This window comes from Neopsephotus bourkii, unplaced genomic scaffold, assembly GCF_033783945.1.
Source record: "Neopsephotus bourkii isolate Nb327-2 ecotype Australia unplaced genomic scaffold, CSIRO-AGI_Nbou_v1 NB_168, whole genome shotgun sequence".
Lineage (NCBI taxonomy): Eukaryota > Metazoa > Chordata > Aves > Psittaciformes > Psittacidae > Neopsephotus > Neopsephotus bourkii.
Window position 1 is genome coordinate 5,232,627 of NW_026900684.1, and position 23,643 is coordinate 5,256,269.

Genomic DNA, 23,643 nt, shown 5'->3' on the forward strand with positions numbered 1-23,643 from the left:
TCTTTAGCCACAGCATTTTACTAATTTTCTTAGGAGTAAAGAGTTTTGAAATTGTGATAGTTTTTGTTGGCGTTAAGTAAAGCTTTTTGGTCAAGTATGTGAGCTGTGTAAAATAAGGTGGCACTAGATTTCTTTACAGAGCTCACTACAGAGTTGTCTCTAGCAACATAACAATTAACTGCAGAATTATATATTACTAGAGCTGAAAGAGTGAAGAACACAAATATTACCCTGACAGTGTATTTGGATCTGGTTTTATTCTAACCTTTGAAAATCTTTTTTGATGGTTGCAGGTGACACTTCCTGATTCAGCATGGACCGGTTTGAAGATCTGTCAGATGAAGTGGATCATGCTTTCTTTGACAGTGATTTTGAGGAAGAGAAAAAGAAAGCTGAAGAAAATGGTGAATGTATAGAGAAAGAAAGTATGATGACAGCTCTTACAGACCCCAACTTGGTTTCTGTTTCAAAGGATACAAGGTGTTATGAGGAAGAAAGTGAAGAAAAGCAGAAAGATTTTCAGAAGGATCAGTCCCTGGAAAACAACACAGGTTGTCTTGAAGAAGCTTCATTTTTGTCACTTTCTTTAGTTGCAGAGAACGCAGGTGCATCTGGAGTGGCATCTGCATCAAGTAGTGAAATACTAGAGAATGTTCCTGCTGGAATCCCCAAGATAGTTAAAGAAGGTGAAGAAGATTATTTTACAGATGAAGAAGATAGTAGTGATGATGACAAAAACCAGAAGGTTAGACCAAAGTCAGCTAAGCAGTCAAACAACATGAAAAAGGTTAGCAAAAAATACACTAATATCACCTTCTCCTCCTCTTCCTCCTCCTCCTCCTCCTCTTCCTCATCATCTTCTTCATCATCATCTTCAAGCTCAGATACAGATGGTTCTGATACAGATTCTGATAGCTGTTTATCGGATTCATCTCATTCTTCCTCAAAGAGGAATGCTTGTAGAAATGCTCTTCTGTCTCCAAAACAAAAATCTGAATCAGCAATGAAATTACTAGAAGGAAAACCAAAGCTTGTTGACTACTTGGAGGAGTCTGAAGACACAGTGACTGATGTAACACCTCTGTCAACTCCAGACATTAGTCCCATCCAGTCTTTTGAACTTGCAGCATCAAATGATAAGAAACTCAAAGTAAAAAGACAGGAAAATGTGAACCAAGAATTACATGGTAATTTTGCAGAATTTAAGTACAACACAAAATTTTTAAGCCTCTGTGGCTGGGAACTCCAATCTTATACCTGTATTTTTTTCATTAGATTCCGAGTTTGATCGCAGATGTAGTCAGAAAGTCTTGCATGATGCCATGGACCTGAATCAGCTTTTGAAAGGTGACTTTAAAATTTTCTTTGTAAAAAGTATGATGTCTGTACATTGTTGAGTACAACTGAGTACTTATAGAGGAGAAGGAGGTTTTAATGTGCCACATGTATTTTAAAACTTTCTTGTGATTAAGCTGTGTTGATCTAATTCTTTGAAATTGTACACGTGTAAGCAGTACTGATTCTACAGGGGAAAGGAGCAAGTGTATCAGCATGTGTTGTTATGCATATATGTAGAAGTAAGATACACAAATGTGCTGAATCTCTAAATAAGATTTTGAAGTATTAACAAATTCTGTGCTAAATCAGCATATGCATTTTGAGAAATCAGGGTTTACTGGACTACGTCATAGTTTACTATCTAAATTAAAACACCAACCTTTCTGATGAATTGCTGGGTTATTAATTTTCAAAATTGAAAGGTAGTTTAAAACTACACTGCATGATATATAGCATTTATTTATTTAAACTTATGGTACCTTTTTGATAATTAAATGGAATTATTTGAGATTCTTTTTCTGAAATAAGTATCTTCTTTCTAAAATACCATGAAGTTGAGTAAAGATATTTTAAAGAGGAAAAATAACAGATAATCTTTAGTAAAACTTGAGTGATTGCTTCTTGCCAATAGATTAAATAAATCTTGATAATGAAGTCTGAGAGACAGAACTTGGAATCTCACTGCATTCATTGTAAGTATTCATTATGGGATGACAATGAACCGAATGATCTCACGTGTGTATTTTAAGGTCTACACAGTGCTTTTCTACTTCTTTTCATGCCCCAGAGTTTTCAGTAGTAAAATCTATAGGATAAGAGAGGCTTAAGTCAGGAAATCTGCTGATCTCAGGTCAGGAAAAAATCTGACAGTGTAAGTCTCGTACATTTCAACCCAAGTTTTCTGTATTGCTATAGGCCATGGCACACTAAAAGTTTGTGTGTTGCCTTTATTCACTTCGTAGCTTACCAAGTTAGAGCCTCCAGTGGGTAAGAATTCAAAATATATTGTATGCATCATTTAACTTATGAGTAGAAATGAGGAATTTACTTGTAAGGAAAGAAAACCTTACTTCTGCTGGTAAAAAAAGCAGAGCTAGCTATCAAGAAAGGTAGAGCTGATTCTTATCTCAGACCTTGTACTAGGAAAGGCTCTAACCACTTGTCAAAACATAATGTTAGAGTTGTTGCTAGGCAATTAAAATTATGATGTCTTAACATCTTTGTTTCCTGATAGCAAGAAGCTATTTAATACGTACTGGTTATGGAAGGAATCATTTCATCCCTAAAACAAATGGGTATTACAGCTCAGAGTATTCTCAGAGATGAATCTCTGTTGGGGGTGTGTGTGATTTTTCTCCTAAAACTTGGAAAAAAAAATAAAAATGATTGAGTAATGAACTAGAATTCACAGAGTCTGGCAGTTAATGTTCCTAATTAGTGTGCATATTACTCCCAAGTGCCTCTCTTAAGTTGGCAAGCACAACATAGTTTAATTACTTTGCGTATTTTGAAGTTTAAATGGGGCAGGATTATTAATGGTGGAAAGTAACTAGTCTGGGAAAGCAGGAGCTAATATTATTCTGAGTTATTGCTTCCAGGTTTTTCCATACTCATTTAAAAAAGATATAAAATCCAAATCATTGCACACCCCTCCCAGTCTGCATTAAATGTTCCTCAGAACTGGATAGGCATAAATAATGTTTCAAGTGGGAACAGTATAAGCTCAGACCTGAGTGCATGAGAGAGTATTTAAATGATCATTAGTAAGTCTCAAATTTGGTTTTAAAGTATAATGTCCTTCCAGTAATCTGTACTGATGAAGCATTTCATTTAAAGTTTTTTGTCAAATATGCTTGTAATATAGCTGGGCTGAAGCAGTTATGTGAGTTTAATTTCCCAGTGCATCCAGAAACTTGTAGAATTTCAGTGTGATGTGTTAGTGCGTTGTTTCTAGGGGGCAATTTGTACAATTCTGTGCACAGGTAATGTGAGCATTTGTGAAGACTAGAATCTCTTGTATTAAAGTAAAAAAAAAATCACAAGAAAAAAGAAAGGGAAGAAATCTGTTAAAAGCACATGGTGTTCAAAGAACAAGTTTTGGACGAGAACAAGAGTCTGGTTATTACATAGCAAGATAATTTGTGTTTCTTAAAATAGAATTAATTTGAAGTATTTAGAAAAAAAAAATACAGTATTATATATACCTTTACGTATTTGTGCTCATTGCAAATTTAAATTTTATAAACATGTTAAAAAGTAATATTTAGATTTTTAAAAAATATCATGCCCTTGCAACTCCTAAAGCTTTGCTTGCTCTTGATAGGAGCCAAATTTTAAGTTATGCTATGCTGAGTAATTATTCGGAAATATTATAGTCTCTGTGCTGTATAGTGCACTTTGAATGTTTTTTAGGTGGGTATTGCTGTGCGGCTCTACCACTGATTTTAGAAATATTCTGAATATTGACCAAACCAGAATATTGGGTCAGACCATAAGTCTGAACAAGAGATTAATAAAGATACGTGGTAACACTCGGTTACAACATCAGTAACAGCATATGTAAAATGACAACTTTCAGAAGTGAGTGTTACCAGGTCTGTAACTTGCTGTGGAGCCTGTTTGCCCGATGGGAAAATGACTGAACTAGTTTTAGTAAAGATGGCAGAAATCTGTGCGGTAACAGTAGCTGGGGGTGAAAATTTTGCTTGAAAAGCGGAGAGAAGTTCTTCACATTGCCAAAGACAAATAAAGCATATGAATGTAGTCCTTGTATTGGCATTTATTAGATGGGAGTTGAACCTTGTTTGAAAAGGAAGAAGTACAGTAAAATGTGCAGTTTCCAGAACCTGCAGGTTGTGTGGCTAAACTGCCATGGCTTTGCATGCACGTGATGTAGGAAGGGTGTTTGAACAGCATAGCACTCCTGAGAGCAAATGCAGCAAGAAGGAAGACTGGTAAATATACATAGGGAAGAAATTGTGGAGCCCAGGTACCTGTAAGCTACCATGCTGAACCCAGGATACTAAGGTATGGAGTGCACACTTGCACTGTTTTAGTTGTAAGGAGCCTGCAGTTTGTAGTGGGAACAGTATTGCTCAAAACTGCAGCCCATAATGAAAGCAGGGATAGTGTCGGGTGAATGGGTAAACTTGGAACTTTTCTGATCATCTCTTGGTTTTTTTTCCAAATCAGTCCCATGGAAGTGTGTGATGTTCAGTTCAGAGTGACTTGGAGTTCAGGTGGAGGGAGCAGCCCTTTGTAGTACCCTTCCTGAGGAGCAGAGCGTGCCCTGCTTGCTCATACTGAACCCTGTGGCTGCAGAACTAAAACCAGCCTAGACGATGCTACAATCTAGGTCTGCCTGGACCGTGTTGCTCAAGTTACTGGGCTTAGTGATTACTTACAAATTATTCCTGCATTGTGCATAAAAATTCTTGGGTATATCTCTGATGCTGTTTTGGTAGCTGTGAACTGCTGAATTGTTTGTTCTTGCTAGTGGCTTCTAGTTCTCTTCATTAAAATCTCTTGCTGTTTGGGTGGCATACTTATTTAAAATGTGTGTAACTACTAAACATGTGATACTTGAATCCTTTAATTTTTACAGACATGAAATCAATGCTTAGGAGGCTTACATGATTTTGTTACAATGCTAAGACTGATGTCATGTAGCCGTTGTCATAGTTTATGACTGTAAGAACTATTATAGCACTGGGGAGTCAGACAGCCACACTAATTAGGAATTCGAGTATCATCAGTGGGATCAAGAACCTAGGTACTTGAAATTTCAGTTACTCAAGGTTAGTAGGGTTTATATTTTAAATAAATAAACCTTAACCTCTCTTTTTTTGCCACCTGCACAGAAAAAATACAGATGTGATTATAATTTTTCATGGAGAAACAGTTCTTCAGTTGTTTCATGATGTTACATAGATTTTTGTATGTAAGTCTTTTGTGAGTCATTGCTGTTTCCACTTTACTATAAACTTTAAAGATATTTCAGAAAATTAAACTAGTAACTAAGAGCAGTATTCAGAACCCATAATAATAAATGTCAGAGTTGTCTCCTCTGTACTCTTGAATAATCTGAACACAAAAAGAGAATATGTCAATACAAAGGAACAGATTGTCAAAAATTGGTTTTGAAAGTACTTTCATAAAGTTCTATGTTAGAAAGCTGGGAATGAAAAAGTTGGAAAATTTTCTGATGCTGTTTTGCTTGATCCTATATTGTGATCTAACGTTCCATGTAATTTTAAGGAATTGAAGTTGTACAGATAAAGAGGTGGGTTAAGCATATGAGTGTGAGCTAAGCACTCATCCGTTTCCATCCCATTATGATACAGACTTGCACTCTGCCTTTAGACAAGTCTCTTAATTTCTGTAGTTCAGAATACAGAGTTGTGTGCTGAAAATGCTGTGTATCTTTATTATATTGGGTATCAATGTAGTAGTAATGGGATTATACAAGGTATATAGAATGCTGAAGACTTCATCACTTTGTGTTTTCTTCTCTGCAAAATGGGGTTGATACCTGCTTATTTTACAGAAGTGTCTGTGAGAATTAGTCTGTAAATCCATGGTATTAGCTATTATTAACTTGAAGAGGTGGCGCGTTGGGGTAAGTAGGACAATGGGCTACAGGCTGAGGACCTGAGTTGTATCCTTGAAGCTCTCACTGACCTATATGCTCCCCAATAAATCTTCTTGCCTCTTCTGTGCTTTAGCTTTTCTATTGTAAAGCAGTCAGAGGTAACTTGGTGAACAGCACTGATATAAATATCATTAGTATGAAAGTAAAAGCGCTGTCTTTCTGAATAAAAGCTATTGTAGAAAACTAAATAGCAGCTTCAACTTAAATCAATTGCTTTAATTTTATATTTTTCCTTTAATTTGTCACTCAGGAAATAGAAGGTCATTTATAACTGAAATTTTCTCCTCTTGGAGGTATGTTATCTGTGTGCTCAGTCATAATGAACTACTGGATTTGTAGAATAACTGTGAAACAACGTCTAAATTTGAACTCTTAACTATATACATAACAGTTGAGCATGTAGGTTTTAGTTTGTATGTTCCTAGTTTGAGCTAATTGTGTTTGTATGTGTATACAGGTGCATCATTTTTGCAGGTCTAGTAACTCAAGGTAAAAGAGTGATTATCAGCTTACTCTTTATATTTAGAGTTTGAAATCAGATTGCAACTCTTTCAGATTGTAAAGAGATCCACACTTTTCCAACATCCGTAAGAACATGTGTTATTTGGAGGAAGAAAAATCATGCACATGTAAGGTATCTGTTGTCTTTCTCATGACATCAAGTGATAGCTAGCAGTCCTGTTTAAGCATATTCAAATAGGGAAAATTTGTACTTGAAAAGCACATGCTCCATTTCTTAAACATCAAATAATGAATTCTCCAAAATCCTTTTTAAAGAGTTCTGTGACTCGGAGGAATGGATATTCTAGGAAATAGTTGTTTAGAGATAGCACAGGGGAATAGTTTTAGATTGAAACTGTTAGACATTGATGAAGAACTGTGATTTAATCCTCTTGGTTTTTTGAATGTGATACAGAATTGGTAGTGGAGAAGTATTAAAACAAAACACCAGGCAAACTCAAAAGCATAAGCACTGAAGTGGTTCAATGCATTTTCCTCTACTGGGATTGCAGCAGACACACTGAAAAATGTGTGACTTTAATTTTAGCCATAATACCATTAGGACAGCTGTATCATCCTGTCTTAATGCATTCAACTTGCTACTTATCATTTGTATTTTATGTCAGATTTGGCCTTTCTCACTCTGCAAGGTCATTTCAATGCCTACAAATTGAAAGCAATAAACAGCTTGTTTATTGCTTAAAAGCAAGTCAGGTGTCTCTCCATGGAAACCAGCTTTTATAGAAATCCTGTGAATACCAGAGAATTTTATTTTCCCTGCTTACCAGTAAATGAGAAGCAGACTACACACTGTGTGAGTGTTTATGCAAATGCTGCTGCTTGCTTATTCACTTCCCCCAAGTTATTAGTTTATGGTCTGGCTGACAGTGAAGTGGTAAGTAGGGATTTAGTTAAATTACTTATTGCCTACTGATAAGAGTATGAAACTACAGGTAAATCGTATTTAATTGTTCCAAAACTTACAAACTCTTTAAAAGCTTAAATTACAGCCTTAAACTGTAGTGTTGTCTCCTGTTGTCATTGGCCACTGCAAAAATAGTCGTATAAATGATTCTGACACTTAAGCATTGTGGTTAAAGAGTAGTGTAGGTGCATTGTTGAATAAATCATTGAAATAACTTTGAAACTCAAATACTTGAGTTATATAACCCTAACTGCAGCTGAAAGACTTTGTAGCATTTAGAATAAATGCATTTACCTGTTATGGAGGATCTGGGTTCTTTATTGATGGTGATTTGTCCCTGGTTTTTAGGCTTTACTAACCACATGTAGACACCTACTGCCTTTGTCGTGAAAGCAATGTTGCCAGTGAATGCTGAAGTACATTCAGTACATACTTGACATGCATGCCTCCTGTGGATTAGCTAGTTTTCTGTCACAGCATGTGTGCAGAGAGTAGGAATATGATGCTGTATGAGTCGTGCAGATTTCAGTTAGGGCAGATTTTCAGCCAGGTAACTTGGGAAGTACTCGAAACTGTTACTGTGGATGTCAAGTTCTGTGGTCATGCTGAACTTGGAAATAGTGTCACCACTGCTTCACGAAGACCTGCAGGACCTTTTGCTCACTGCTTCATTAGAATGCTGCTGTGGTTTATTTGAGCATTGTTTAAGGCGTAGTGATTTCATGGATGTCCCCTACCTTCTACTTTTTTTGTTTGTTTTTATTTTTGTTCGGAACAGGCATTTATCCTGTAGTATTAGTTATTCTCCTTCAGTAAGTGATACAGTATGCATTCAATTGCTTGTCTCTTTTGTACTAAACTTTAAACTCTTCTGTCACACAGTTACTAAGGAGGCCAGTGTTGCATTTGCTGCGGTTTGGAAAAGGTTATCCATGGACAGGCTTCAAACAGTTACTGTTTGTCTTAAAGTGGAGTTTGCAGCTTAAATTCTTCCTTAACATAGACCTGAACTAAGTAAAACACCACTCCATTTTATTAACTTAATCAGATTGGAGAACAACAAATCAGCTACCTTTAATATGTTATCTGACCCAGTGCCTTGGTGTTGCTGCAGAGAACTACTTGTGGTTATTTCCAATGTGGCTTTTAAGTCATACAGCAGGCTAATTATAAAAAGATCTTTTGAGGAACTGATGAAATTAGTGAGGAACTAGAGAGTTTCAGATTGATCTTTTACCTCTGTCCCCTTAAAGAAAATTTGCTGCTGCACATGTTGTATTTGGTCTGAACTTTTAGTGCAAATTTAATGCTTTTCCGTAATTCAAAGAGATCAGTCACTGGTTTTTGGAAGTCTTCTGATGAGGCTTCACTGAATAACTTCACAGCAGAATCTTCACTGTGATAAATCCAGTATTATCACTGTTAGCAAATCCTTAACCTCAAGAGTTGTTAGAAAGCTGTTGGTAGCAGTAAAGTCAGTTTCTACTGACTATGTAAATATAAATATTAGTGAGGCTAAAAATGAACAACATAATGAAGAAAGTAGGCTGGAGCCTCTTTTCTGCCTTCCGCAAATGAGAAAAGCTGCCTTTGTGGAGAGATGGTAAAAGGTTTGGATGAGGCACAGTAAAAGGAAAATATGTTGAAAGGAAAAAGCCTTGTGAGAGGCTAAGGAAAGGGGAGAGAAAGAAGAGATGAATGAAAAAAGAAAAGCCTGTGTGTTGAGGGAATGTGAGTGGTGAAGCTGGAATGCGAGAGTAAAGTTTGTAAAATTTTGTCATGCTTTATTTGCATATATATAGGTAGTTGCATCTGGTAGAGCAACAGGTAGCAATGTATATAGATTTGCATTCGCACTAGTTGAGAGCTTCTGGTAAAATCCTGGTGGTATTTAGTGCTGCAGAAGTTGCATACCACTGCTGAGTGACAGCACAATGTAGCTGCAGGGTTCCTTGTTTCATTATTTCTGAAAGCATTTACTGACCAGCATTGCAGGAAATATTTGTTCCATGCCATTATTCTGATTTTTGTTTGGGTTTGGTTTGAAAAGAAAGAGCTGTTTGGAATTTGCACTGACAGTTATTCTGAAGCTTAAATGTGTTTTGTAAAAAGACTGCCTCACCAGCAGCATTGGTGCCAAAAAGGTAGGCCAAGACTTCAGCTGAACAACTGTTCTTTGCCACAGCCTTGCATCTGATGTGCAGTCTTGTTTAACCTGTGAGATGCTATGGATGTAATGCAAAAGATGAAATTGTCTTTCATAGCTTTGTGATAATACAGTTATCAATTGTGTAACGTGATGTATAATAAGTGCCTTCCTCAAATGGTTGTTCAAATTACTTTCTACCGGGTGTGTTCTGCAGTGCTGGTTTTGCATGTTCCCATAAGCACATAGTTGTTTTGTACCAAGAAACACATTGCAGCTTGATGTTGTCATGTGAATTGTGTGGTTCTAGTTATTTTCTGTGCATTTCTTTTTTGTCCCTTGTAGGTATATCCAGATGAATCTCATCCCAGGTTTGTCTCCTCAAATGGTGGTGATGGCTGTCCTAGTCTTCCCTTATGAATAACTTGCTGAATTTTGAAGATGCTTTTCAAGATTTTTTTACTTTATTAACCTGTTGGTTGGCACACTTGATCTGCACTAGTTGTGCTGTGTGTCTGCTTTTGAGGTGATCTGCATTTTCTCTTGACAAATGAAAACTATATTTGCTAAAGTGAACAACCTCACAGTTAAGAGCTGCCTAGGGACACTTCTTGCTTATATTGGCCACTGTACTGATGGTGAAAGCTTACTAATTTCCAGAATGATTTTGAGATTCATTAACTGTTTGGGTTTTGAATTCTTGATATGGTTTCTAAATATCACAAAGACATCAGCACTATTTGCATCAATTCTGGAATAAACTAGTTGAGATACTGCATGAGAGTTTTAATGTTGTTTTGAAGTAAGAACACGCTATTAAAGGCTGCTTCAGACATCCCTTGCCAAAAAATTGCTGATGCTGGAAGTGTTTGTTGAGGAAGTATTACTGCATGCCTAGTTGCTTTGTTGTGGCTTTTGGGTTGGTTGGCTCTTTATTTCTGCTTTTCTCAGAGCTTCTGCTTTGGATGCTTTTTCTAATTGTGTGTTGGGCTTCTAGTGGTAAAAGTGAGTGGTGTATCTTCTGGAGGCACTGTGCTATTGAAGGAATGTGGGAATGGCTTGAGTAAGGCTTCCTTGTCTGTGTCTGAGGTTGAAAAATCTGTTTGATGTAACCTGGTACCACCATTCCTGTGCCATAGATAATGCAGTGGTTTGATAGGGTGGTATCATGACAACAGAACGCTTACAGCAGTTCCCAGAAGATGGCCTCCAGAGCTTTAGGAAGCAAAGGCTTAGAAATAGGTCAGTAGCAAAGCTCCACTGGAGCTATAATAAACATAGCTGGCTCTGACTGAGAGTGAGGCTTTCCATTTATGCTATTTTACGATTGTGCAGGCCTGTCTTGCAGTGTATTTTTAAGTGTGCATTCTTTGTTCTTTTGTCTTGCAACCTCATATCTTGTTCTGTTGCTTTTTTTTTACTGGTTTAAATTGCCATGCTCCAGTAAATTTTCTTGTCTTATGTATGCTCATTCATTTCTCTCTATCAATTAAATTTAATTTTCATCTTGTCCTTTACAATTCCTGCAGCAACATGATGTAGGATCACTTTAGGAGCAAAGGATCAACAAAATCAGTTCAAGAAACTCATTTTGTATCCCTGAGTCATGCTTCCCCAGTGTGTTTCCTGTCTGGAACATAATTTCTGTTCTACCTCTCAGCTGAGAGATATTTTGGATATCCTTGGAGTAAAACTTAAATCTCTTTCCATGTACCAATATCTAACTATTAATTTATGGTTTAATTTTTGGTTCTGAAGGTTATTTGTAGTCCTGGCTTCCTGAGATGTGTTTTCTGTGGCTTCTCTGATGCCTATATGGGTGCCTCAGATGATAGCACTGTGATGATGATTTCAGTGCTGCTTTAGTTCAGTATACTGGTAGCCACATTTGCACATGATTGTCTGTGCTGATTGCCAGTACCATAGTAACTCAAGTAGAAACATTTGAGGATGGATGTCTAAGCATGTTGTGTCAGTGTAGAAATTGGGCAAGGATACAGGTAGAGATCAGGAGTGATTAAAGTTGAAGGGAGGGATCAGGAATACTGACTATGCAGAAGAAACAGCTGTGCACATAAGGCTGATTTATATTCTGATTCCACACAAATGCTTACAGATATAAGCTGTGTGTATATTCCTTTGTGTGGCTCAGTTATTTGCTGCAGCTGTTCAATTTCTCTTTATTATTGGTCATAAATGGGGAGTAGGGGGATTCCTGGTGAGAAGGAAGCAGATGGATTTAAATTAAGGCCAAAATGAGGCTTGATTTTTGTGGTGAACCTTTTTTAAAATCAATATACTGAAGACAACTGAACATCACTGAAAAATTCTGAAATGTCTAAATCTGGAATTCAGGTGGAGGGAGGTGAAACATAGCTTGTTTTTTCAGGTCTGTAAATAAATTCCAATAATAGGATGCAATATTTGTGCTTGGTTTGGGTTTTTAACCTGTGTATTTTATTCCATTTTAAAGCTTTCCTACAGTTGGAGAAAAAAGATCAGAAGCTAAACATTAATCACCCGTCCAAAGGAAGAAGGAGAAATTACTCTTTCACAAGTGAAGAAGTAAAAAAGATTGATCGGGAAAACCAAAGGTTGCTAAAAGAACTGTCCAGACAGTCTGCAAAGCCAAGGAGAAGTACGACGTTGAAGAAGCCATCTCTACCACCTCCTAAATTGTACCACAGTGCCCTCAACAGGCAAAAGGAGCAGCAAAGAATTGAAAGAGAGAACCTGGTAAGTTTTGAGAACTGATCTGGATCAGTAAATAGAGGACTATTTGTTGTCAGACAACTCCTGAATACTTACAAAACTGGTAAGACAGCACTTGGAGCTTTATTGCAGTAAGTCTGAAATGAATTTCTCTTACTGTGCTGTTTGCATGATTGTTCATGTGCTTTGGGAGGGAGGAATGATGCTTTTTTAAGATGAAAATGGTTTCTAATTTATGAGTTTGCTTTAGTTCAGTATCACTCAATTTAAGAGGAGCATAACAACCATTACTGTTAATATGCTCATAACTTTGGATAGCAATTTGACTGTTCGTCCTGCTTCATGCATCATGATTACTGCTTGTCACAGTATTTGAATGTAAGGGCAATCACAATACCTGTTGTGGAAAACAAATTCAGACTCATAAGAATATTGGCAGAGTTGTCAAATTAAAAAATAATACTGGTTTGAGTAAGATTTTTAGTAATTGAACTGTAATACATACAATGTCATTTTCATGTCTCCTAGTTATTCATTACTGTCTTTGAAAAGGAGATTAAAATATAGTTAAAATATTTGAAAAGCTTACAGTGGAAGTAGTTTATTAACTTATTTTTCCTGTGTAGGTTGCAATTTCCTTTTATATGGTTAGATAAAGATACTGATTCAATAGGGAGGAAGTATAGTCAGCCCATTCAGGAAAATACATTAGGTTTTAGTTCTTCGAGCTTTCAGATACCTAGATTGTTAAAAGTTTCTCCCCAGCTACACTAGAGTAGGGTTGGCCAAAAGAACATTACACTTTACATGCTGAAAGATTTTCACATAAATACTTGTTTCAGATGTGTGATAATTCCTATTGTCTGAGAAGAAATGCTTGTAGGCTTTGGTGTGTTTAGGTTGGTAGGAGGGTTTTCTTGTACTGTGGGATTGGGGTTTTTTTCAGTGGTTGGTTTTTTTTTTAAATGCTGAGAGCAGGATTTGCTCTTCCACATGAACTTTGGTAGTAAGAGGGCATTCTTAATCTATGGGGAGGAAGAGCTGTGTCACAGTTGCTTAATAATATGCTATGCTACATAATAATCACAGTAAATTAATGTATACAATATTTTATAATGTCTTTGAGTAAATGAAAGTGTACAAACATTTTCTTTCGTGACATACTGCAATATTTGTCTAAGAATGTCTTGCCTTTGCAACCTTCAGATCAAAAATTCAGCAAACCTAAGCAGATACATTGACATTTCACATGTTGCTGTTCCAGTAACTGTTAGAAATTAACGGTGGTTGCTTGTAGTCCAAGAAATAATATTCTTCATTAACTTATTAATTTATGCTTTAGTTGTTGTCCACTTTATGCTTTAGTATGTTGTACACATACTGCTGATGACATGTTTGACATCATAATTTATTAGAATTTATGTTAGGACATGGTGCTATTTTAGACTATAAAACATTTGGTTTACCCTTTTTCCCCCAACTCAGAATGATAGATACTGCTGTTCTGTTTGGAAGTGTGTGTTTCGTTTAACATTGGTATCACTTTTGAGCAGTTCTGTTTACTTTTTTATTCTGTTTGTAGTGTATGGGCACCTAAAGCATCACAGTTCTAATAAACTGAATTTCTAGCACTACTTGGGATTACAAGTATTACATGCTTTCTCAGAGACTGCAAAGGAAAGAGCTCCCCTATCATGCCCATTGATGAGGGGGCTTGCTTTGTATAGCTAAAAGTGTATGCTTTATGAACTCGTTTCCTTCTGGTCAGCAGTTTGCTTCACCTTTGTAGACTGAAGGACTGGAATTCCATGGAACTTCCTTAGCAATTGTTCTTCTATTACTTGGGAGGATTTCTTTTTTCTATACAGGGTCTGAGGTACTGTATAGAGGATATGCTTCTTGATACACCTTTGTGAAATGTTTGTTGGAGAAGGATACAGGTTTTGTAAGTAATTCAAGAATAGAAATGTACAACAATACTGTGCATGGGGTTTTGAGTATATCTTGCTCTCACAGACACTGCTAGAAAAAGTTATGATGGCATAAAAAGATGCCTTGTTCTGAAGAGCAGTAGTTATAAGGTAGTGACTAGCAATTTACAGAAAAAGCACAATTAGCAAAATAGATCACTGTGCAAATTAATATCAGAATTTTGTACTTGCTGCTTTTGACTCTGTGCTTTCAAAAGGGGAGCCTGCTTTTGATTGCTTATCTCAGCTAGCATGGCCTGAGTGCATCCCTTGCCAACAGAGGATGCTGGTGATTCAGAAAACATTCTACTCTTGTGTTTGAAGATACTTCCAACCCTGTCTCCTCTCCAGTGGAAAGGGACATAAGTGTGACTGATACTTTTTTCTTTTCCCATGTGTACATATATGTGTCTCTCTCTGTGTTGACATATTAATAATTTCTGCCAGTATAAATAAGATTCTCAACTTCATAAACTGGACACTACACACCATTTAAACTTCTAATGGTTTCTTATATGGTGCAAAAATCTATACTGGTATATACAGGTAAGTATTTGGGGACCTTGAAATACAAATTTGCAGCCACCACACTATTCTTCAGTCACTTTATCTAAACTTGGAAGTAATTAATATCTGTGCTGATTTGGGGGGTGGGAGTATTTTTTCCTCATTTTTATTAATTCTGACTAGGATTTAGGTATTAGATGACCTCAGTAAGCTAAACTGCTGTGTTCAGCCACGTCCCTAAGGAACAAGTGACGATTTTGAGTTAACACTGGAAGCTCTCAGCAGGTCAGAGACAACAGTTCTCAAACTTTATATCAAAGGGGATGAGTGTGTTCTCTCTTTTTGTGGATATTTGGTCTTCCTTGCATCCCTGTGCATTCTTCCTACCCCATATGACTAACTGCACAGAACACTCCGTGTTAATTCCCCTATGATACACTCCCCTAAAATGTACCTGAAGACGCACAGATACAACTCTGATCCCAGTTCCTGTATAGTCACCTTCCCTCACAAATTAAAGTAACCACTTACTGTGCTTCTCTGCCAGGGCTTTCTCTTTTCACCTGCTTGGTTCCTGAAGCCATCTGTGCTGCAGATGTCATCAGTGCTTCCCTCTACCACTTGCTCTATTTGTTGTGGCCTTTACCAGCACAAAAATCCTTCAGCAAAACAGTTTTCCTTCTCTTGCAGTCTGCCTTTTGTCTTGCTGGAAAACCTGAACCTCCTTTACAAATGCAAGTCTTGTATTGCTATAAATGACTTCATTTGCCTCCACTTGATTTAATGGTGTTGATGGGCTATGGTAATTGGGTTGGGAGAAAAGGGCAAGGGAGGAATAGTACCTCCGGCCATGCACCTAACTGCCTGCCACTGTATACAAAGAATATACCTTATCTTGAGACACAGCCTTTGATTCTGGGCTGTGCCTGGCCTGTCATCTGTGTTATGCTGCCACCAGGGCATAATTTGTAGGTGTGACAAGAAGCAGGAGGAAGGAGGCACTGGTCCATCAGGGGTGTGCCTGGGCCCCTTGTACTTTCTCCCCTGGATGTACTTCACACTGCTTTTTCTCTGCCTTTACTTTGTTCTGTCCCCAAAGACCACCCCCATCAGAGGCTCAGGCCTCAGATGCAGCATGTTTAGCTGGCTGTAGAAAGAGTACTAAGGTTGTTCCACCTTACTGGTCTCACTCTAAAGGAAAAAGCTGTTGAGAATGCAGTTGTGAAAGAGAATGTAGTCTTCTTGGTCTTCCCAGGAGCTCAAAAATACTTAGGTTTGGTTGGTGGCTCCTTAGAAACTCAGGCACACAAAGTTTAGTGAGGAACTCAAGCAGACAGGTTTTTTTCCACATACTGGGTTCAGAACCATTGTATGCCAAGACTAAAGACAAAACACTGGTAGTTCCCGGGATTACAAAGTGCAGTGCAAAAAAAAAAAAAGGAAAAAAGAAGTTTCCACACCCCTCTCCTCAGGGGAGGTTATCAGGAGGTGGGATTGACGCATAGATGTGCCTGGCTAAGATACACTGCAGTAAAGTGCAAATGTAGTGCGATTCTGTGATCTTAGTATTTAGGTTGCAGGCTCTTTGTGGTCTTGTGGTCGGGATATTTGTGGTCTGCTGATTCCTAACCTACTGGAGACTCTTGAATGCTGCTGTGGTAATTATGATAAAGACATCAGTCTTTATTATTGGCAGTTCAAGCAAAATTTTATTACTTTGCACACTGTACTCTGCCTACATCCGCTGTGGTGATGCCAGCCACAGAAAAACTTGGTAGCTGTTCAGTTAAAAAGACTTTCCTGTATGTTGAAGAACTTCAGGAGTTTTTGACATTCAGTTTGTCAGGTTAGAGCTAACTAATGCAACTGGCAGTTGAAGAAAATGATCGATTCTTGTACTGATAAGAACAGAAAACTGTTTCTGAATGCACTGTTACTTCCTTCCCCTTCCCCCACCTGGACTCTGCAAAGGGAAAGTGTGGTCACTAACATCAGTGACATTAGAGGAGGCATAATATAAATAAATTGGAACAGCTGTCAAGGCACACTGGCCAGCTGGTTAAGATTCAAAAGAGGTGAAACTGAAGCCTTCATGCATTTAAAAAAGCAAAGTAAACCAAGAAAAAGTAATGCTGTTTTCCCTTATCTCCAAACTCAATTTAGGAGTGCTGTATTTGCAGTTATTCTTCTTTTTTCAATGTAGCTGCAGAAAACTGTGTTCTGATTAACAACCCCCCTCCGCCTTTGTCTGACTGAGAGCATTAACATCAGTACTCTCCTGATATGCCCAAAATTGAATTAGTAGCATTTATCGTAGCCCACTGTATAGCAGCAGTCTTTTGCTACAGTGCCAGGTTCCTTTGTTCTCCAGTTGTTGGCAATCTGATGTTTCCTGTCACTGATGGCATGTATTTTAGTGTCTTTCTAGATACTAATCTATGTCCAGATGCTTAGATTTATAGAGGACTATCCCATTCCTAGAAGGTAGTAATGCAGGAACACCTTCTGTGATATCCCCTGCCCCCCCCCCCGTTAATGTTCTTCTGCTTTTATTGTAAATTATTTTAATAAAGTAAAAGAAGATGGGGGAAATAGAAGCTTGGGGAGGCTTTTGTCAAGTCGGGAGGTCATCAGTGATATGATATTATATATGTATTGACTTGAATCAAGATCTCTGAGGAACTACAGTGCAGGTTAGAACCACTAATGACATTCCTGCTATTAATCCATTAGTGTGGGGTTTTTTCCTCCTTTTTTTTTTCTTTTTTTTTTTTCTTATTCCTTAAATCTGATTGGGAATATATATTTGGTTCTAAACATCTAGATTATGTCATAGGATCTGATTCTTTGGTCATTCAGATCAATGACAAAATTTCTGTTTACTTCAGTGACGCAGGATTAGGGCTCCAAAGATTTAGCACTTCCAAAGAACAAGGAGACTGGCAGTGTTCTTCAGTCCATTTCTCAAAAGTAGAGCATGATGAAAGAATTAGTAGATTTATATGTATAATTGAAAAAGAACATTTGTTCAAGGTACTTGTACCATTGAACAAGATAGTTCCTCTGTTAAGGACCTCAAGATTGTAAGGATGGTAATAAAAACATAACAATCAAATTAGTTCTGGGTTATAGATACAGTAGGTCAGGACTGCCATTTCAGTGTGTTGGTGAGTTCATTTCTGTATACAGCAGGCTATTCTCCAAACTGCAAAATTCACAGCTGCAAATGGCATGTAAGTTAACATGCCTTTGGTACAATTCACAGCAGCAGGCAAGGGAACCACAGGAGCTATTCTCTCATTCTGTAGAAGAGCTTTTCTTAGAACACTTCTGCACCAAAGAATCTATATCTGCTCCTTCTGTAGCTCAGGACTGCATCAAGTGCAGTGCTAACCTCTTCAAAAAGTAATATTGTAGTACTGAGAGGTCTCTCTTTTTGCTTTGGTAATGGGTTGGTACCTGTCAAAATACAGGCATAAAAGCAAAAGCAGAGAATTGTATTTAAATTAGAATAAAGTAGGCATATTATGTTCAGAATCAAGCTTGAAATTACTGCAGTGTTAAGGTGTGCAAATTCTATGAGGCTGTTACAGTTGCAGTGCAGAGTTGAAACATGCTCTATTCTCACAGGGAAGTTGCTTCTACAATTTACCCAATCCATTTGTGATTGAACTGACCATATAGAGAGCTTCCATTTTTAATATTGAAGGCAGATAAGTAATCTCTGCAGGTCTAAATGTAGGTAGTGGTATTAGGAAATGCAGCTGGAGTTGAGTAAAATGTTTGATGTAACGTTTGGAGCCAAGTCTACCATTTAATGTTATGCAGCTGGCTTTAGTGAAGAGCTATTTCTAGCTGAAGTCCTTCCTTTGACTTTTGCTTACTTCGGTGTTTCCACTTGATGATGAACTGACTGGAACTTGGTACACACACTTGTGACATACTATGTCTAAGCCAGAATCATTTGTCCTTTCTCAGTGCCCATGCATAAACTACCAAGAGTTTGTAGATTCCTATTACAGCTGGACAATGACATCCTCTGAATATTAGACTGTATCCTAAGTCACTTTCTGTTATTTTTATTCTAAGAATAAAAACAAACCACAGATTGGGAGTGGGGAAGAATGATCATACAAAGTGCAGTATAATGGCTATACAGACAGATTCTTGACTTCTGCCATACGAGTATGCATCTAGGCCATACATCCTTATTAACAGTTATTTTTAGTACTTTGGAGACTTCTGTAATCACGGTTTGCATTGTGCTTTTGGTAGGATGCATGTCATAACCTTGAACAGGAATGGTTGTTTCATTGCCAGATGTCTGAAGGCCATCAAATGAACTGATGTGTAGATTCAAGTGAGGCAATTACTGGAGGCAAAATGTGTGTGAAGCTGTATGTAGCTGGGTACTTTCAAATTTGTCCTGACATCAGTTTAGGGGCGTTTTTTTTGTGTTGTGGTTTGGTGTGGGGGTTTTTTGGGGGGTTGTTTTTTTGTTTGTTTGTTTTGTTTTTTTTTTAGATTATGTAATTTCTAAAACCAATAAATCTTGTTTCAAGTAGATGTAATTATGCAGACTGGGAGACTGTATTTTACAAATATTATGTCATAGCAGTTCTAATCTAATGCTACTGCATGATTGACAGGGTTAATTTTAGCAAGAAGAAACAATGTCTATAACAATAATTTCAACTGATTTTTCAACCCTTAGAATTACATTATGGATACAATAGTGTCATGTAAATGTGCTTTCCTTTTGACATTACTTTCACAGAATTGAGTCAGTAATTCTCTCTGGGGATCTAGGGTAATATAAAATAGTCTAACTAGGTTTGCAAAGCAAAGGTTTGTTTAAAAAAAGAAACACCCAAAAGCCACCAACTTCTTGTCCTTCTGGAAGTTTAGAGGAGAGGAGTAACCAATGGTGGGATTAGAAAAGTGCAGCCTGTCTTCCCACCACCTTGACTACTGCCAAACAGATGTGTTTCAAGTTACAGTAAAGCAGAAAGAAGTACAGGGTACTAAAGATATACTCAACATAGAATTAATACGTAAGGGATAGTTACTGTTTGTGTCATAATACTGAGAAAATAATTGAATGCAAGAAGACTATCCCATGATCATCCCAGTGGAGGAGTTCATGTTGTGCAGTTCTAAAAATCAAGGGATTTATTGCAGTTCACATAAAAATCAGTTTGTGAATGTTTCTTTTTGAGGCTTCTTATTCATTCTTTCTCTTTCTTGACGATGTTTTTCTTTGATATTAAGGCACTCCTGAAAAGACTGGAAGCAGTGAAACCAACACCTGGTATGAGGCGTAATGAACAACTGCTGGACTATCAGCGCCAGATGAGTTATATAGGTTCTTCACCTTCTGTAAGAAGAGGAAAATCTGCTTTCAGCCATCTTAGTCCTTTAAGTAAGTACTTGGAAGCTGCAGATTCCTGCATTTCTTTGCATGTGTCTTTTTATAATTCAGAATTGTGAAGCACTTACTGCTAGGAATAGCAGGTAAGTTCCTTTCTCTTCCTTAGACTGATCGTTTATCACCCAAAAATCTTTAATGTGAATTTTTTTAGCCATACCAAAAGTATGATGACCATACGCATTGTTTACTTACCATGCTAGATTTCTAAGAAATTACCTCGTTAATAGTCTTTTCCAAGAAGGTCTCATTTTGCCAATAGCCTTTATTGAGAGGAGAACAGAAGGGGGGAAAGAAAAACCCCAATACAAAAACCCCAAAGAAGATTCAAATTCTCATTCAGTGAATCTACTGTTTCTCTCAGAAATTGTGTGTGTAATATTTGGAAGTAGATCATGCCTCCCCATAGGGCCATACACATTAGGTTAAATAAGCACAGCACTATGGCATGGTGTATTCCTTGTCCTGAGCATTTTGAACAGCTGATAATGTTTTGGGTTTGTATTCAACTTGTGATTTGTTGGTGTTTCCAGATTCCCCCCCCCCCCGGAAACTGTGGTAATGGGTGTTGCAGTACTAATATAGCATGAAATTTTCTGTTTTACTGAGCATAAGCATTCTCACTCTGTGTGTGTGTGTGTGTTAACAGGAGCATCCTATTCAAGAGCATCTGCTGTACCAAGTACAATGAGCCAGAGGAATGAAAAACCCATACCTGATTCAGCCAGTGGGGCATTACAGAGACCTAAACCCACTACTGTTCGTGCTGCTTGGTTATAAATGCGTTCTTTGCCTCACATTCTGAGATGATCCTCAGCCTTTTACTTTTTAGTGCTTTTGTAAATTCTATGGGCAGAAATATTTCTTGCATTGTTGAGTGATTGAAATTCATTGTGTATGATATAATTGCTTATAAAATGGTTTTAAGTGAACACTTTCACTTCAGTAGGTATGTTCCATGACAGGAAGAATTTATGAAAGAGAAAGAGGTATTTAAATGGTCAAGTTAAATAGAAAACGCTAGTTACTATGTTATTCTCAGATCATAAGTGGCATTTGTATCCATAACATGGAAGGACAGCATTGCTGCACTAGAGGCACAAGATGTAAAGAAAACCTTTAATAATACTTTAAAATATTGCATTAAACTCATATGCTTAATTCCTGGATTGTCCTTAGTTTCTTGCTTTTCATCCTGGCTTTAGGTAAGCCTTCTGAACTTTGTGGTCATGTTCTTGTGACTGAAAGAATCTTCTCTTTACAGCAGTATGAAGGGGTGAAAAGCAGATTGTGTATTCCTGCATGGTTAGCTAGAATATTAAGACTGCAGATGATGTTCTGCCATTCTTGCACTTCAGGTGTTGAATGTTTGTTTTGTATTCAAGGCTGTGTCTCTTCCAGATTTAAAAGAATTTTGGAACCTTCATGTAGGAAAGAAGCATCTGATGCTACCTGAACAAGAGCAAAGACTGAAGTGAACAATAGTTTCAGATTCATTCTAAACAAGAGTAAGTTTTAGTTACTTTGCAAGCTAGAAAATACTAAGTGAGGGAAATATTTCATGGCCATACTTTTGCAGATCCTTGCCATTCTTGGTGGGGAAATGCAAACTTGAGCTGCAGGCAACATGAACATCTGATTTTGAGAGGAACTATTAACCAGAATTTAAAAATAAATAAAAGCAGAAAACAGAAAACCTTGATGCTCTTAAACTGTGTTTTAACTTCATGTTCATACCAAATACTTGTAATGTCAGGTAAGCTTCGGTTGCAACATCTGTTTACAAGGGGAGCAAAATCTAATGAAATTGGTAATTGCAAATAGTAGATGGTATGCTTTATTTCTATGCATAAAGGCAAACTTTCAGTGAGCTTATTTTGTAGGACTGTAGTTTTATAAAAAGCATAAATTGTGATGTCACTATCCATGGATGTTGCTGGTACCTTGCTTGTTTCCCCAGCTTCTTCCCGGGAGAGATAACAGGAAATCTCTCTGTGTTGTGCATAAAGGGAAAAACCAAACCCATCTGTATTTAGTAATGCTGGGTCTTAGCCCTGTGAAAAAGAAAGTTTATTATTCTTTGCTCGTGCTTGCATGAGGGTGTAGGCTTTCAGGTATTCTGCCTTGTAACAAACTTTTTCCTTGGTCCTGTGTAATAGTTTGGCAGAGCTTCTGCACTTGGTGACCTGCAGATCAAACGCAGCTGTTTGACAATATTTGAACTTTAAGCAGCATTATGGCAGACAGGTTTTTATTGCCATTATTATTCATTGGTAGGGACTGTAAGGGATTTTTTTGCATAGCGCTGATGTATTTATTTGTACTATTGTGCTCATTAAAATTATTCACTATTTAAATATTTTTGTCCTTGAATGTGAATATTAGGCTCACAGTTCAATACTTTTGAATGTTCATATGGTAATGTTTTTCTGTGAAGGAATTAACCAGATGGATTACTTTTAATTGCTTCATTTTATTTTATTTAACTTTGTATGAAAGACTGTCAATTTTATATGTAATTTTTGTAAATCATAAGAAATAAAATATTTAACATGAATTGTTTGTCACTGCAGTGGCTTTTTTCAGAATTTTATAATTGGTACTGAAGTGTGAAGGAGGTCATAGGAGAAGTGTTTGGTACTACATCTAGGGGAAGGAAATGCAAAGAGTCTGTTTATTCATTGATACACTTTATCAGGGACTTTGGTATGGGTTTTTAAAAATAAGCCATATTGGCAGGTCTTCATTAAGTTAGATAATTTCATAGAAATTTTTATAGCAAAATGTCCTGTTTCTAACAGACTTTTCTGCCCTTTTCATAAGGTTCGTCTTTATATTCTTTCTTTCGTTTTCTCCTGCCCCCAAAGATCTATGTGAAAGAAAAATGCAAGCTGCTTTGCTTGTCCTGAAAGTGAACTGGCACACAGGTTTGACACATGGTTTCAGGTAGGAGTCAGTCTCCCTGCTGAAGTGACAGGATTGCTGGTTTGGGTGATAGTACTGGTTCATTGAGCTGACTACTTTGGGAAATGGAGTGTGAGGCCTGTCATGTCTTTGCTCGAGTACTGTTTCTGCCTTGTGCGCTACATTTCTGCCAGGACAAGGTTCTGCTATGTAGTCTGTCTACCCTACCGAAAGTCTTAAATAAAGCCCTACCTCGGGTCAATAACTATATGAGAGGAAGAAGAAATGATGTGTCCCTGTCTGCTCATTTGGAACATACAGGATTTCCTTTGTGGCCTTTCCCTGTGCCAGAGCCTGCCTTCAGTCAGAATGCTTGCAGTCTTTACTGAAGATCCTGAGCATCTCTGCTGGCATCCTGTCACTCAGATGAGTGTCTTACTGCCCTAAATCAAATAGCTGGCTGAATTCATGTGTCTTCTGTGATGCATATAGTCTTCACACTGGAATGTATTTTCCTCATTGTCATGAAACCTTCCAAGCCATGTACTCGTGACCTTGACC

General features: G+C 37.4%; 1 protein-coding gene across 2 annotated transcripts in view; it reads left to right on the top strand.

The window, feature by feature from the left end:
• Positions 1 to 22,735, top strand: part of CFAP97 (cilia and flagella associated protein 97) — a 33,787-nt gene extending 11,052 nt beyond the window's left edge. For both annotated transcript variants that reach the window (XM_061371747.1, XM_061371738.1), the window contains 5 exons: positions 294 to 1,187; positions 1,276 to 1,347; positions 12,035 to 12,297; positions 20,022 to 20,172; positions 20,828 to 22,735. In XM_061371747.1, the coding sequence (XP_061227731.1) occupies positions 314 to 1,187; positions 1,276 to 1,347; positions 12,035 to 12,297; positions 20,022 to 20,172; positions 20,828 to 20,958 (1,491 nt within the window). In that variant the 5' untranslated portion in view covers positions 294 to 313 and the 3' untranslated portion in view covers positions 20,959 to 22,735. The remainder of the gene's footprint in view (positions 1 to 293; positions 1,188 to 1,275; positions 1,348 to 12,034; positions 12,298 to 20,021; positions 20,173 to 20,827) is intronic.
• The last annotated feature ends 908 nt before the right edge of the window (positions 22,736 to 23,643 follow it).